The sequence below is a fragment of the Oncorhynchus nerka genome, linkage group LG20, assembly GCF_034236695.1.
Source record: "Oncorhynchus nerka isolate Pitt River linkage group LG20, Oner_Uvic_2.0, whole genome shotgun sequence".
Lineage (NCBI taxonomy): Eukaryota > Metazoa > Chordata > Actinopteri > Salmoniformes > Salmonidae > Oncorhynchus > Oncorhynchus nerka.
In genome coordinates, this window is record NC_088415.1 from 82,440,282 (window position 1) to 82,456,760 (window position 16,479).

At 42.0% G+C, this 16,479-nt stretch overlaps 1 protein-coding gene across 2 annotated transcripts in view; it reads left to right on the top strand.

The window, feature by feature from the left end:
* The window catches only part of LOC115103259 (small conductance calcium-activated potassium channel protein 2-like), a 53,001-nt gene extending 39,760 nt beyond the window's left edge, over positions 1-13,241 (top strand). For both annotated transcript variants that reach the window (XM_029624083.2, XM_065005873.1), the window contains exons 5-9: positions 2,431-2,572; positions 2,834-2,944; positions 3,512-3,639; positions 6,657-6,726; positions 9,568-13,241. In XM_029624083.2, the coding sequence (XP_029479943.2) occupies positions 2,431-2,572; positions 2,834-2,944; positions 3,512-3,639; positions 6,657-6,726; positions 9,568-9,873 (757 nt within the window). In that variant the 3' untranslated portion in view covers positions 9,874-13,241. The remainder of the gene's footprint in view (positions 1-2,430; positions 2,573-2,833; positions 2,945-3,511; positions 3,640-6,656; positions 6,727-9,567) is intronic.
* Positions 13,242-16,479: the final 3,238 nt, after the last annotated feature.

Here is a 16,479-nt window from a genome sequence, read left to right on the forward strand (position 1 = left end):
TTTCACTTTGTCGTCGCTCTCTTTGCTCTCAATATACTGGCTTTTCAGCATGCAGGATGCAAACATCTTTTTAATGCCTGCATGGTATTGTATCGACGTGCTTTTTTGCATGCCATAGAGTCGCTTGAACCCACACTATTGACTCTGAGGAAAAAAGGATCATGTTTTTCCTGACATTGAGCATGAAAGCAGAGTTGACATAAAGGAAAAATACACTCAAAAACCATATTTCGGTATGTCTTTAATTAGTCCACTGTTGATACAGTCCCCAAATGTTTTGGATGTCAGCAGTCAAGTTTTAAGATATTGGACTTTCAAGAAGCAAAGTGTCACTGGTCACATCATATAATGTATTTTGGATCACCATGATTGGGGCGGCAGGGAGCCTAGTGATTAGAGCGTTGGACTTGTAACCCAAAGGTTGCAAGATCGAAGCCCCGAGCTGACAAGGTAAAACTCTGTCTTTCTGAACAAGGCAGTTAACCCACTGTTCCTAGGCTGTCATTGAAAATAAGAATTTGTTCTTAACTGACTTGCCTAGTTAAATAAAGGTTAAAAAAATAATTACGATATGGCTGGTGACACACTGTATATTGAGCTTCTTGAAAGTCTAGCATCTTGAAAACTTGACTGTTGCTATGCAAAACATTTTGCGACTGTATCATCAGTGGACTAAAGATAGAAATACCAAAAGATCGTTTTTGAATGGAGTTTTCTTTTAAGGACATCAGAGTTCAGCAACAACTGCTGAATGCACGGTTTGTTCCTTAATGAAAGTGATCTGTCTAGGAGGAGATTTTCAAGAATGTTCAAGAGTTCCAAACTTGGTTCATCTACCCCAGGTGTTACAAACTGTATTTCTGCATTGATTAGATGAAATTGTTCCGGCCATTTTTATTCCACATGCTGGGTCACTGCTGGATAATCAAGTCATTAGCATATTCCTAATTGTTTTAACAAGGATCCCTTTCGAAGAAAATCTCTGGGAGCAGAAATGTCATCCTCTTTATCCTTAATAGTCATCCTGTGTACTTTTGAGAGCTATTAGTAATCCTGCTGAACAATGCGCCTCAGTATTATGACTCCTCCTAGACAGCACCTTAGCCAATCAGGGATGTAGTATGTAAAGAAAGGTAGGGTTGGGCTGGATGGGTTAATTTTGGGACTTTATCCCACAATGCAAAGGGGACGGTAATGTCATCATCAATGTTGACATTTGAGGTGGTGTTTTTTTTATCTATCTGCTGTGGTTTTAGGGTTAGTGCTATCATGGATCCTTGGGATGTCCCTACCCTAAACACTAACCTTAACCATAACCCTTACTTAACCCTAACCTTAACCCTTACCTTAACCCCTTTAAATGTCAACTTCAATGGGGTGAAGTCAGTTGGGACGTCGCAAGGGTCCCGTTTAGACGTTGTGTTTTAAGGGGCATTGGCTATCGCATGGTTTTCTGCCATTTTCAGCAAACAGAATGATCAAATGAAGTGATACATTTTGAAGGGATGATGTTCATAACCAAACCTTTGTTGGGGTAGTTCAAACTCTTCACATTACAGATCCAAAGTAGTTTTTCCCCCATTGTGCTGTAAGAAATGAGAATTGACACTCTCCTTTCTTTAAACAAAATGATGTTGATGGTCAAATATATTTTCCTCTCTTGTAAGAGCAAATGCAAATGATTTGGGTGCATTGATTCAGAATCTGTTGGGGATGAGTGCTGATCAAAGTGGTTATAGTATTTTAGATTTCCAGTGATTAGTTTGGATTCAAATCCTGTAAGACTCAAACTTAAAAGATCAATTGCCTGCGGTTCTCATAACGCTTAAATGCATAGCTGCATAACTTAATGTATGTCACTTTCTTTATTCCAATCATCTTTCATAATATTTTAATTGCTATGCTAATGAGTAGGAGATGTATGTCTGGATTCATGTCTATTTTTAAACGCTTCTCAATTGATATCATCCATCGTCTCAAGTTGTTTAATAGACACTGATACATACAGTAAATGTTCAGTGTTTTGCTGTGGAGAATTCTCAAACCGCCATCAGCATTTAATTAGATTCTTTAAAAGGATTATTGAAATCAATTGTGTTTTCCCTTCCATATCATTTTAATTTGGCTACTCATTGAATGATTGAATGTGTATTTTAATTTACCACAGAGCATTGACTGAACAGCTACAGTATATTGGAATGTGACGACACAACTTCATAATGTTTCACCATGTTGTTTCCAACATGGATTGGGTGCTTTTTAGATGTGTAGTGCAGGCATGACAGAAGGTGAAACACTATGCACATGTCATTTCTTTCTTCTTCAACCACCTCTGTTAGTTCACGACCTCTCCAGCATGCTCAGGTTTCCTTTACAGTATCGGGTGTCACTGATGTGTATCTTCCTCTGTTTCTCTCTTCCTTACTTTAGGTATCATGACACACAGGAAGTGACCAGTAACTTCCTGGGAGCCATGTGGCTCATCTCTATTACCTTCCTCTCCATTGGCTACGGAGACATGGTACCTAATACGTACTGTGGGAAAGGCGTATGTCTGCTTACAGGGATCATGGTATGTTACTTGTCATTGGAAATTCCTTTTTTGTGTGTGTTTCATGCAGTATTGCATGACTAATAGACATATTATTCCCATGAAACAGCCATGTTTTAAATCTGGTATCTATTTCTTCAACTTGTTGCTTTATTTCAGAGCAGCTCAACATCTTGAAATGTTTCCCTCCAAGCAGTCACCTCACTATTAATACAATAATTCAACTCAAGTCACCCTTCACATTATTTCATTTCTGGGCCTGACTATGTTTCTGACCAATAGGGAGCTGGCTGTACTGCACTGGTGGTCGCCGTGGTAGCCAGGAAGTTGGAGTTGACCAAGGCTGAGAAGCATGTCCACAACTTCATGATGGACACACAACTCTGCAAACGAGTGAGTTACTCAAGCTCTCATTCTAGTGGCATCTTTGATCTTCCACCACTGAGCACTACTGTAAATGTCACATCCCTTACTGTACGGGAGGTTATATTACAATAATACAATAACTGTCATTTATGGTTCCTGATGGAACAGGGTAAAACAAATTCATGTCCCTGGTAAGAAGTTTTTTTCATCGGTTTACCTTTTTCAATTCAGTTTACCTTTCCCAATTCAGTTGACCTTTTTCAATTCAGTTGACCTTTTTCAATTCAGTTTACCTTTCTCAATTCAGTTTACCTTTCCCAATTCAGTTTACCTTTTTCAATTCAGTTTACCTTTTTCAATTCAGTTTACCTTTTTCAATTCAGTTTACCTTTTTCAATTCAGTTTACCTTTCTCAATTCAGTTTACCTTTCTCAATTCAGTTGACCTTTTTCAATTCAGTTTACCTTTCCCAATTCAGTTTACCTTTCTCAATTCCCTAAAAGTAAATCAACATAGAGTATTATGTTATGAATGTTGTTCGGGACGCCCTGCCTTTGCACGAGGGTTCACATGCGTTTCCTCATTGGTCGACAGGTAAAGAACACAGCTGCCAATGTACTCAGGGAAACATGGCTCATCTACAAACACACTAAGTTGGTCAAGAAGATCGATCACGCCAAGGTGCGGAAACACCAGCGCAAGTTTCTACAGGCCATCCATCAGTAAGTGTTGTTTCCCAAAGATCATGACTCCATCGTTAGCATGTCTGAAGCCTACGTGGACACATACAGTTGTTTTTACCACCTGTTGTTAAGTTGTTAAATACATGTTATTGTCTTTATTGCTCTTTGTTGTAGAGCTAGTAACAGTAGTAGTGGTTTTAGTTGTACTGCTAAAAGTATTTTTGTGTAGATGTGCATCAGTGGAGGCTGCTGGGGGGAGGACGGCTCATAATAATGGCTGGAATGGAGTCAATGGAATGGTATCAACCGCATGGAAACCACGTGATTGGATGTGTTTGATACCATTCCATTGACTCTATTCCAAACATTATTATGAGCCGTTCTCCCCTCAGCAGCCTCCACTCTTGTGTTTTCTTAACAGCACTCTCAGTCAGCGGCGTCACTGGTGGTCTTTGTTATAATGTCCTTCCTTTCCTACTCTCAGCCATTTCCTGTGACAATATTCTGTGTGTTTGGGTTAGTTAGATGTGTTATTTAGTTGTGTACTAAAACACTAACACGCACACACACTGGATACCGCACCTAACAAATGCTATGTACACACACACACACCCTGTAATGTAATGGTCCTCCTCCCCCTGCCCTTCCCCTCCTCAACCCTTACCCTGTGCTTACAGTGAGAAGTGTAATGGTTCACTTGTTTCGTGGATGTTGTGGGGTTTAAAACTTTGTACTGTGTTCTGTTTTTGTTTTGCTCTATCACTGCAGAGCTCAGAAGTAAGTTGAGTCTTCTATGTTCCTCCTGTTTCCTCGACATTCTCTCTCTCCATGTCTTCGTTTTGACATGCATGAAACTTCAAATGCTGGATGCCGGTTGTTTTGGTTTTCTTTCAATGTTCCATTTACCCCCATCCTCTGAATGGAATGACAAAAAGCATCAACATTACCACTGATGATGACATGGTAGTGGGGTGTCTGAAGAAAGTCAGAGGCATCTGGCAGTATGAGCTTGTTGGGGCTTGTTGGCTAGGCCGGAGTCCATTCATCAATGAAGTCACCATCTATGATGTTACCATGATTAATATAGAAACAATATGTAGGCTATATTAACCTGCATTGGCAGACCCATCCTTGCTCCTGATTTTGTGGTTAACACTTATCTCAAGGGTTTGAAAAGTCTGTTTTTGTTTTGAGGTATTTTCTTATTTTGTATTGCCATCAACACTCAGACATATCAGACACTCACAATAAAGAACACAACTGCAGTGGCCTAGTATCTTAACTCACCCTAGCAGGAAGTACCCTGGAAACCAGCTTTAGAGTCATTTTTGTACCCAACTCTGATGCCTTTCCTTCACAGACACTATATAGGAAAGAACGGGCCTTGCTGGTAGCCTCTAGTTAGATGAAGCTGAAAACAGAGCCTTTGCTGTGATGTCCTCATTTGCACATCAATGAATGTCCTTGCCTCAGAATTAGCACTTTGGGGAACTTTCTGCCTGCCTCAAGTCACCAGGATGTCGATCCATTTTTATTTATTTGTTATTTCACCTTTATTTAACCAGGTAGGCTAGTTGAGAACAAGTTCTCATTTACAAGATAAAGCAAAGCAGTTCGACACATAAAACAACACAGAGTTACACATGGAATAAACAAACATACAGTCAATAATACAGTAGGAAAAAAAGTATATAGACAGTGTGTGCAAATGAGGTAAGATAGGGGAGGTAAGGCAATAAAATAGGCCATAGTGGTGAGGTAATTATGATATAGCAATTAAACACTGGAGTGATAGATGTGATAGATGTGCAGAAGATGAATGTGCAAGTAGAGATACTGGGGTGCAAAGGAGCAAAATAAATAAATACAGTATGGGGATGAGGTAGTTGGATGGGCTATTTACAGATGGCCTATGTACAGGTGCAATGATCTGTGAGCTGTGATGTCATCACTGACGTCATTACTTTAAACCAATGCACAAATATCCTCCCAAGGTATTTAAATATTCATTGAAAGTGATAAAAACATTTTTTAACCTTTATTTACCTAATCCGATATAAGTAATCACTTTTCCAAGGGCGACCAGATCAAGAATGCAGATGCGGTGTTTAGGAAGTGTAGTACAGTACATAAATATCATAAATCAGTCATTTAAAGTACACTTTTTTCAGTGTTTTATCAACCAATGTCATAGAAAAGTGCCACTGGTATGGATACTGTAAGCCACATTCACAGGGTATGGCCCTTCCCTCACATACACCCTCCACACCATAAGTGCACATCACTCTCAAGTCACTGCAAGCTCACCCTATGACTGACGTTTCTCTGACGGCCTGCCACTGAGCTAGCTGTAAGGGTGTGACAGCTGGGAGCACACATAAAGGAATGTCACCTTTATGAAAGGCTATATTTTTGATAATATTTACATTTATTGTATTTTTTATTGGGGGGGGTATTTTGTTTGGACTTTTATTTGACTCATAGATTTTTTTTGCGTTTTTGCATGTATTGGTTTGGCGATGATCAGGATTGGGAATGCTTGTATATGCATGCAGGCTGCTCTCTCTCCTCAACGTCCTACCAGAGAGAGTTCTTCTGACAAACATGTGTTGCTCTTCCCCCCTCCACCTTGATGACCCACCCACACCCCACTACCACCCCCCTGCCTCTGCCTCCTATCCCCACTCTCTACCCTCTCCACCTCCCCTGCCTCCTATCCCCACTCTCTACACCCCCCTGCCTCCTATCCCCACTCTCTACTCTCTACCCCCCCGCCTCTGCCTCCTATCCCAACTCTCTACCCTCTTCACCCCCCTGCCTCTGCCTCCTATCCCCACTCTTTAACTTCTCCACCTCCCCTGCCTCCCCACTCTCTATCCCCACTCCACCCCTCCGCCTCTGCCTCCTACCCCCTCTCTACCCTCTTCACCCCCTGCCTGCCTCCTATCCCCACTTTCTACCCCCCCGCCTCTGCCTCCTATCCCCACTTTCTACCCCCCTGCCTCTGCCTCCTATCCCCACTCTCTACCCTCTTCACCCCCCCTGCCTCTGCCCAGACTGCGCAGTGTGAAGATGGAGCAGAGGAAACTCAATGATCAGGCCAACACGCTAGTAGACCTGGCTAAGGTAAGAAGACCCAGATATACAGGCCCCGATCCAGGCCACTGCCCTGGCTTATAAAGGCCATGCGGCAGGATTTTTCAAAGGTTTGCAGCTGGACGCCGGCCGCAGCATTGATGTGTGTGGCATTTGCACTCCAGGTTTCTATTTTAAAATGTTCAGAAGCTGGTGCTTTAATGTGTGTTTGCACTGCCAGACCCCCACCGGTCTCTCTTCACCTGCTGTTAAAGCAGTCTGTCTTGGCTAAGGGAATAGAGCATTGGATAGCCATGTAAATAACACCTAAACTCTTTGATGTTCGTTATTCACCTTCTCTGTAGTAGTCATTAGTAGCCTGTTCAGTTGAACAGACAGCAGGGCTTTGTTGGTCCGTGAAGTCGTTTGTAGATTATCCCCTAAGTTTGACTTGGCTAATGACAGATATATGATGATGAAAAATGACCAATTAGCTCAGAGAAATGCATTCTCTTGTTAACTTAATTGAGGGGCTAGAGCCCTGTGGTATTAGTCAGCATCCTGACAAGACATCCTTGATCCTGAATTGTCCTGCTATTATGACCGGTGGAATATAAGGAGGTAGAACACTTCCAAAACACAAACTGTATTATTGTGCAAACTGTTGGCCTTGGCACTTACATGCAATCACAGCACAAACGGCAGGGTAGCCTAGTGGTTAGAGCGTTGGACTAGTAACCGAAAGGTTGCAAGTTCAAATCCCGAGCTGACAAGGTATAAATCTGTCGTTCTGCCCCTGAACAGGCAGTTAACCCACTGTTCCTAGGCCGTCATTGAAAATAAGAATTTGTTCTAGTTAAATAAAGGTAAAATAAATCAAATAAAAACAAATAAGCACAATTTAGATAGCTGCCATTGCCAGTTAGCTAGCCAACTACCAATAGCCAGTAATGTTCGCTAGCTAGCTACAAGCCAACAAGGCTGTAACTTGAACTGTATGGACAGTTAGCGATGCACCGGCACAACAATATCTCCCACATTCTTCCACAAAGCACAGTTCATAGTCAACACTAAACTTTGGGAAACTGCCATGCTGCTAATGTATAATACATGCAATGAGTATTGCTAATCTAATGTTAACGTTAGCTAACGTAACTCCACACACTAGTCAACCTGGATTGCTTAGCTAGCTAACGTTACATCCCTTACCTTATGCCTTTATTCAGTACACTCCCTCCTCTGTCAATACAATTTTCATAATGTCATTATAATCTAAATTTGCACTGACTGACTAACACAGTGTCAAGTTTACTTTTCAATGTAGCTAGGGGGTGGGAGTGCACCCAAGTCAAACAACACCAACATACTGTAATTGCTTGCTTGCATGACCTTTGGGCAATCAAAAGAAAATGCCATGCTTGTTAACTTGGTTAGCTATGTGACTGTTTTCAACACATCAACTGTTTTAGACTTGTTTTCTTCTTTTTTTGTAACCAAGCAAGACAAATATACATTCAATCAGTACTGAGTGAATGAACAACAACAAAAAGCTTCCTGTCATCACCAGACTGTCCATTTAAATAGTGTCAAGATAATGCGCCATGACAGGGTTCGTAGAGTACGCGTTAACGTCACCGCCGTGGGATCTGAAGGTCCCGGCCCACGCACAGTGTTAGGTGGCTCTTATTAAAAGAGCATCGTATAACTGCGCACGTCTTGACAATAGTGTGTGAATACGGCCCGTAATTCAGGGCGTTGTGAGCATCTGCAGGAACATCTCCCCCTTGTGACACTTTTGATATTCTGGATTTCCCTTGATTGTCTATGCGATTTAAAATGTGGGTCAAAAGAAAAGGGAAACAAAACTATTATCTGAGTTTCTCGGGGGCGAAGCACACTGTCTACCGGTGTCCTAACTAGCTAGCTAGCTACCGGTGTTGCCCCCACCTCCCACCTGCTGTGGAATAGAGTCCTCCTAGCTAACTAGCTAGCACACAGTGGGGCAACAGGCTGGGGTGAAGTACACTGTCTACCGGTGTGTTAGCTAGCTACCCATCCCGCCTGCTGACTACCGGAGTCCTAGTTGGCTAGCTAACTAGCACCCAGTGTCCTTCTCTAATGTTTGCCAGAACACCTGCCTTCACTGTCATTAACAGAACTGCGGAAACAGTGTCGACAGTCGGGGGTGAAGGACACTGTCTACCGTTGTCCCTAAGTAGCTACCGGCATTGTCACCCCATCCTCTTCTGTGGAGTTTATCGGCGGTTAGCATCCAACATCATTTTTTATATTATCCATATTGACTTAAATGGGTTTCTGCTTTTTCGCTTCCCTCTGGAAAATCTGCTGCTAATATTAAATAAATAATCATAACTACATGATTTCTGTTGCCGTTTGTCATTATTGTGTATTTTTACTTTACTTCTATTGCTGTGTTATGCTGTATAATAATGTTGTATAATCACCTTCCATCACCTTAATTTATTTTGTGTTCAAAAGCTGTGGTGATATTGATAAGAAAAGATCCCTACCAATTCGTTTTTTCCCTAGTTGCTACCCCTTCTAAACCAGATAGTTATCTTTCCTGTCAACTCTCATATTGACATCAATAGATTCAGATTCCAGTTAGTTGTTTACTCTAGCATGATTTATTTATTCATTTGTTCATTATTATTACCTCTTAAGGGGTCATTTGCAACTGATATGAGTTCAAAGCTACCAGTCTAATATTCACCATATAGTGATAATGATACCATACAGAATTTACATGCATATGCTTTGAGAGCAATTTATGGCAAGTGTCAAACGACTACATTTCATATACACAATAAATACACTTAGCATATAACATAATAGATCCATCACCTCGTCTCTCTCCTCCTCCTCCTGCAGACCCAGAACGTGATGTATGACCTGGTATCGGAGCTGCAGGAGCGTAGCGAGGAACTGGACAAGCGGATCGGCATGCTAGAGGAAAAGCTGGACTCGGTGACGGGCAGCCTACAGGCTCTGCCCTGTCTCATCTCCCAAGCCATAAACCAGCAGCAGCAGGAATTCCTGGACGGCTTCCTACACCGCTTCCGGCCCACCTCACTGGGCTCAGAGCGCTCCGAACGTTCCGAACGTTCCTGGACCTCCACCGCCCGCCGGCGTCGCTCTCCCTCAACGGCGCCGCACACCTCCTCTGACAGCGGCTAACCCCCCCCCCTCAGAACCGCCCAAAACGACCCTAAACCGCACTACCCCCCGATGACAACCCATAACATTCCCCTAACCCCCTAAGCCACATCCAAAACCAACACCTCTATGACTGAACTTCCAGCGTGGGACTGAACTAGAAACTGCTCCAATGCAAACCATTAAAAACTTTGACACATCCACTAAACAACAACCTAAATGACTTAAACCGAGGCAAGTAGAGATATGGTTTATGTTTTAGCCATTGTATGGCTGTTCAAGTTAGCTTTTTTTTGTAAAAGCCCTTGTATAGTTAAACTGACTGAGTTTAGGGTTGCTGGGGTGAGAGCTGGCTATCACACCGGAGCGTCCTTAACCCAGTGAGGAGTGGGGGTGGGGGGGGATAGGGGTTGTGCGTCCGTCGAGGGTCTGCCTGGACTTGCCTGGCCTGGTCAGATCAGTCTACGGGGTCCGAGGAGGATAGATGACACCTTTGTCCACACGGAGGGACACATCAAACTGGTGGACTTCCCTTTTACAAGACAAGTGTCATGGTTTTTCCCCGTAAGCCAAGGTGACTGTTTAAGAGGGCCTCTGAAAGCTCTGACGTCAGTTCATTGTTGAATTTCACTTAAGGTGAGGGGGGGGGGGGTCACACAAAAGGAGAGCAAGGGGAATGCACATGACATTACTACTGAGTAGGAAAATGTACACGAATGCCAATTTCAAAGTTTGCGTTTCCTTGTTCTTACTAAGGGAAAGTTGAGAGCGACTATCTTTTTTAGTTACATATTGACATGTGATTTTTCAGTGCCTGAATGTACAAATAGTAGAGGGTTATTTAATTACTAATTTCAGAGCCAGTTTTTTACGATGTTAACACTGAATACAAGCATTGCATTCCTTTTTCAGATACATTCCTCTTCAAAAACTCATAGAAATTGTCTTAATGTAATGCATAACATTGCCTCCATTACACAATATCTCTTAATGTTTTGAAAATGTTTTTTTTTTTTTACTTATGCTAACCACTAAAAACGGAATAGGTCAGAAAGAGAGAGAGTGAGAGAGAGAAAGAAAGAGAGAATGTGTTTGAGGGAGAGAGTTCACAAAACTATGAAATGTAGTCTACCTTTTCCATATACTCTTACAAAAAAGGGTTTCAAAAGGGTTCTACAGCTGTCCCCATTGGATAACCCTTTTTGCTCCCAGGTAGAACCCTTTCCACAGAGGCTTCTACATGGAACCCAAAAGGGTTCTACCTGGGAGCAAAAAGGGTTTATCAAAGGGTTCTTCTATGGGGACAGCCAAAGAACCCTTTTAGGTTCTAGATAGCACTTTTTTTTCTAAGAGTGTACAAATCAGAGCTTCCAAAGGTATTCAGATAATGGCATGGCTTGAAGTCTGCTGTGAAACGGTGACCGGCACACAATACCGACTGAACTGAGAAACCAACCCTGTCCCTTGCATGGTTCTGTGCAAAAATGACGATGGAGCAAAACCTTTTGGATGGCTTGACATTTGGCATTTAGATTTATGTTACTTTTGTTGTTGTTACTTCGATTTCTTTCTTTGGCGGGGGACCTAGGATTTCTAGAGTTGAAAAGCTAGAGAGTTGCAGTAATGTGTTACAGTATAACAAATGCATTCCCTGTCTGAAATTGGCGTGAAGAAAAATCTCTCAAAAAAAAAAAATCCTGAAAGAATACAAATAAAGTACTTAGCTACTTGGATGGCTAGAGACAGTAAATTAGTTCACAGTACCACAAGGTGTCCAAATTACGTATTACCTTGACCTCCTCAAAAGGGTAATGGATCTCTCATTTAAGAAATTATAAGTGAACGTTATCAATCAAGAAAACAGCATTACGATATGACTTACGTAAGGAGAACAAACCTTATCAGAAAGTCAGTTAGACATGTTGTAGTCTGTCGTCCACCAAACAGTCGACCAAGTCTGTACCTGTAAGCATCCACTAGCGGTCAGGCTGTCCAGAGAGAGAGCTCTTGGTTTAATAACATGTTCAGCTTGCTGTGAAAGGGACTTAATCAAGCATGACTCTTCACTGCCCCTCTACACACTAACCATCCACTCCAACTGAGGGGTATCACTCCATTACGGTATAGTCAGGGGTGGACTGGGACCAGAAATTGTCTCTGCTATTTCTAACGCAACGGCCCTTGAGGCCCCCATTATAAGCCAGATAATTGTCATTTTGCACAAAAAACGAAGTTGGACAGGCCCACTGTGCTAAAAAATGGACCAGTCCACCTGGCAAGTCCGCCACTGCTTATAGTCTCTCTTTCAAATCAGCTTTTACACCTTTGAGTTGATTGGAGGGTTACTCGATTGTGCTCTCACCTGTTCCAGGCATACCAGCGTTAACCTCTTCATATGTTTCAGATTTAACTCCTTCATCTGTCATCACCAGAAAAAAAGCTCCATACCTAATTATATGTTTTACTATATTTTTGTTCCAACAAATATTTTGATGGAAAGAAAATTTGATCGAAAAATGGGTGTCCCTCTTCAGATTGCATTTAGTGCATGATACTTAGTATAGCACCAGTAAACAGACATCACAGGTGCTTGAATGTCCTCTCCAGAGAGTGGAGGTACTTCAGCTGGCAGAGAGGAAGCAAAGAAAGAGAGAGAGAGAGAGAGATTAGAGCCATACCTCATTTACTGACAGATGTCCGTTTTGCCCCATGGGGTTTAGAAGCAGCAAGAGTGGGTGTCCCGCGAATATGACCTCATTGTGGATGTCACAGAACAAATGGGACAAATGTAATAACGAAGGGGCAGATGCAGCGGGGCGCAACTTTCAGGACATTACAGAAATATAAATAGAAAAGTAATGTATAGAGAGGGTATTGCTCTCTGTATTTCACATTATGATAGAGAATGTCAGTTCTAGACATCATATTTCTTTATGACATGCCCCAGGGTTTTTCTAAACGTTAACTGCCCAAACATCATTCCAATAGCTGTTACAGCAAAATAGAGTCCTCGTTTTATGAAAATAGTCCTTGCCAAAAATGCCACAATTTTTCACAGAGAGAGAGGGAAATTCATATCAATATGCTGATAATATCTGGTGAGGAAAATAATCTGAATACAATCATTCTTACTTCTATCTAAAAGAACAGGTAAAGCTGGCATCTGATTGTGTTTAGACTAGATAAAACAGGATGAAAACTAAGTAATGTATACCATTGTTATGTGTACACTGCCACAGAATGCATTTGTAGTAGCGGAATAAACCAATTTTAATGGCTGGCATTCGGTGATGGTATGTTCTCTGTACGTGTTGTTATTTATTTTGCAGGTGACAGTTGTACCAAAAAGAGGAGAACGTCTGGTCATTAAATACTATCTTCAGCTATGATTTCGCTCTCCATTTTTTGTCATCAAGGGGATAGCTAATATTTTGACTTTAAGTACTGTAAATACATGTAGGTTAAACAAGTAGGTGCAACTGATCACCCTCACTTCCTCTGCAACCACACCTACAGCAGGGCCTACATACAGTACCTCAGATTCATTTTTGACTGTATAGATAGAATAAGGTATCATAACACAATTTCATGCGGTAAATGTAACTGGGTGTGATTTTGGCATCAGTTCTGAGTAATAATGGCATGTCTTGAAGTTTGCTGGGAGACGGTGACCGGCACACGATACCGACCGAATTGAGAAACCAACCCTGTCCCTTGCATGGTTCTGTGCAAAAATGACGATGGAGCAAAACCTTTTGGATGGCTTGACGATTTCAATTTAGATTTATATCACTTTAGTTTTTTGTTTTTTTTACTTCGATTTCTTTTTTATTAGGAACCTCCGTAAATCCTACTACAGTATTTTACAGTTTCCCCAACTTTTCATGAGCAATTTTGTTTTTGAGGGGAGCCTCCAGAAGCAGAGAAACTGGAACATACTGTTGCCAAGTGCTGACAGAGAGCCAGAATGGTCCCGTGTCGCGCCGCAGACAACTTGCGCTACTCCCGTGAATAAACACTGTGGAAGGGAACGTCCTGAAACATGATCACAAAGTCCTTATTGATAGAAACATAAACAAAGTGTTCTGGGGGACATCCGACATCTTAGGCCCAGCTCCAAGGTAAACTATGAGCTGTCGTCACAAATGCAAGGCTACGGGGCCACACCCATTAATGTACGGGCCCGGCTTAACGAGGCTATTTATGTCCACATGTATAAAATGATCCTTTCGACGCTAATTATACAGAGTGGCCAATGGGAGAAATTATGACACACCTCTTTTCCAATAAGTGTCACCCCTCTGTATGATGTAACCCTCACCGAGAACTTGGAGTGTGAAAAGGTCCCTATGGGATGTCAGCGCTGGCAGAGGGAGACATTTATTCAATTATGTTCCCACTGCCTCTCCCTGTCTGCCCCGGAGGTTACTACCAGCTGCAATATGCTAATGCTGCTCCAATCACTTTCGGCTAATGTGGTTGGGCATACACTTGGGGATATCAAAGAGGATAGGAATTGATCCACATTTTCAGCCTTTTTTTCAATGGACAGTGGTGAGGAGAAGAGGGAGGAGTATAGGGGCTTTCTGTGGAGATGTTTCTTGGAGAGAGCGTTTCCCATTTCTACATCCATCATCCTGCTCACCCGGAGAAGGTCTGAGGGAAACAGGATGAAATGTTACAAATTAGCTTGTCTGTCTGTGGCAGGCTGCTGTGGCTTCTCTGCTTAATTTAGCTGTGAAGAGAGAGACGCCCATTCAGGCACCCCGAGCCATGAGTCAGGACCTGATCCGTGAAGCAGTGTGTGCCTATGCGTGTGTGTTGGACATGTCCTCCATCTCACACGATCACTTCAACCAAGGCTATAAATTCAGATCTATGATCATATCTCACTTCTCGTTCAGAAAGCCTCGCATAAAATGTTTTCAATTTTGCAAATTGGTTTTCCGAACATGTCCATCTACGGTAATATCGAACACGGACATCACTAGGCAACACTCTGACATCCCATAATACATCAACCTCTTAAGTGATCAAAGTCACCGAAACCAATAAATGACATTTAATAAACAGGGAAGGTCACTTAGAATAAAAACAATATTTGTAAGGAAGAAACGTAACGTATTAAACAGATCAGATCGGCTGTCGTGCGGAAAAGAGTTCCCATCTGTTCATTCTCTATCTATGTTGCATTTCTATCTGCAGTGCTCTGGACATTGTTCTCAACTGAACAAGTGGCCTTCACCTTTCTCAAGAACACAACATCAACACAACAGCAGCTGAATAGAGGAATATTGTACAGTACACACTTCAGATGTCCTTGCCTTGATGTTTCTCCCCATATCAATGTGCACACATGTACAATACTGTTGACTGTGGAGGAAAAGCTAGCTGGATGACTAAACAACGTCATTGCACAGTGCACTCTCCTACCCACACTCGTGATCGTGCCAGTTGGAATGTTAGTGAGTTCCACAGAATTGAATTGCTCTAAGTGCAAAGTTGAGAGAAGACAGGAAGGATATCTTGATATCATTAGGTTTTGAAATCTTATTTCACACGGAAATGGTGTGGAATGTAACATAAACTTTTGTGAGTGGTGTAAGATTGAGTCAAATTGATTGACTGATGGCTGGATTGCTGCATCAAGTCAATACAGGTAACACTGTTTTGGCTAATGTTACAGTAGTGGCAGATTCTGATGAAAATACACACAAAGAGACAAGCATAAGGCACCAATGTCATACCTTACACTCTATAGCAGCTCTATATCAATGTAGGGAAGCGAGCTCTAGTTAGCTCAGTGTCAGCAGCTCCTAGATCATTCTAACCCTGGAGGGAAACACTTCACTACAGGTGAGGTGTTACTAGCTGCCGGTTTGATTCAGGCCCTGCATCGTTCCACTGAACCTGACGAAGCTGAGAGTCAGTAAAGACAGCCCTGTAATCCAGCCATGTCCAAAGCAGGTGGGGAGGAATCAGGCCCAAAGCCTTTTTATACATGACTGAGAAAACATGGTCATGAGAGGCAAGAACATCGCTGCTGGGGTTGTGCTCTCTGTGCAATCGGGGATAAGAGTGGGAATGAGAAATGGAGAAAGAAAGGGAGAGAGAGAGTGTGAGAGAGAGAGAGAGAGAGAGAGAGAGAGAGGGAAACCTAATAACTGGAGTATGCTGGCCTCTAGTGCCAAACTTAGGCTATGTTTATGGTTATGAGAATATAATTGAATTATAGATAATGAGATAAGCTATTTTGCAGATTTTAGATAGTGGTTGTAATATGATTAATAGGGTAGGATTGATATCAAACTGGAGAGGTGCCCCTGATGAATTCACAGAATAGATTTGGTATTACCGGAGATAACCTTTTTCAGAATAAACATAATTCTTTAATAGGGAAGTATTTTCTTTTCCAAAACACATTCAAAACACATGTTGAGGTAAATTACTATTCTCTTCCAAAACATTTTCAAAACACCTGTTGAGGTCAAATACACTCAGCGTCAGAGAAGTTTGAGCAGTGTTCTCTCAGAGTTGTCACTATCTAGGTTTTGTATGTAAATATGTATAGCCGTTCTCCCACAGAGATTAGCCTAGCGGTGCCAGCCACCTGGCAGCACCAACACA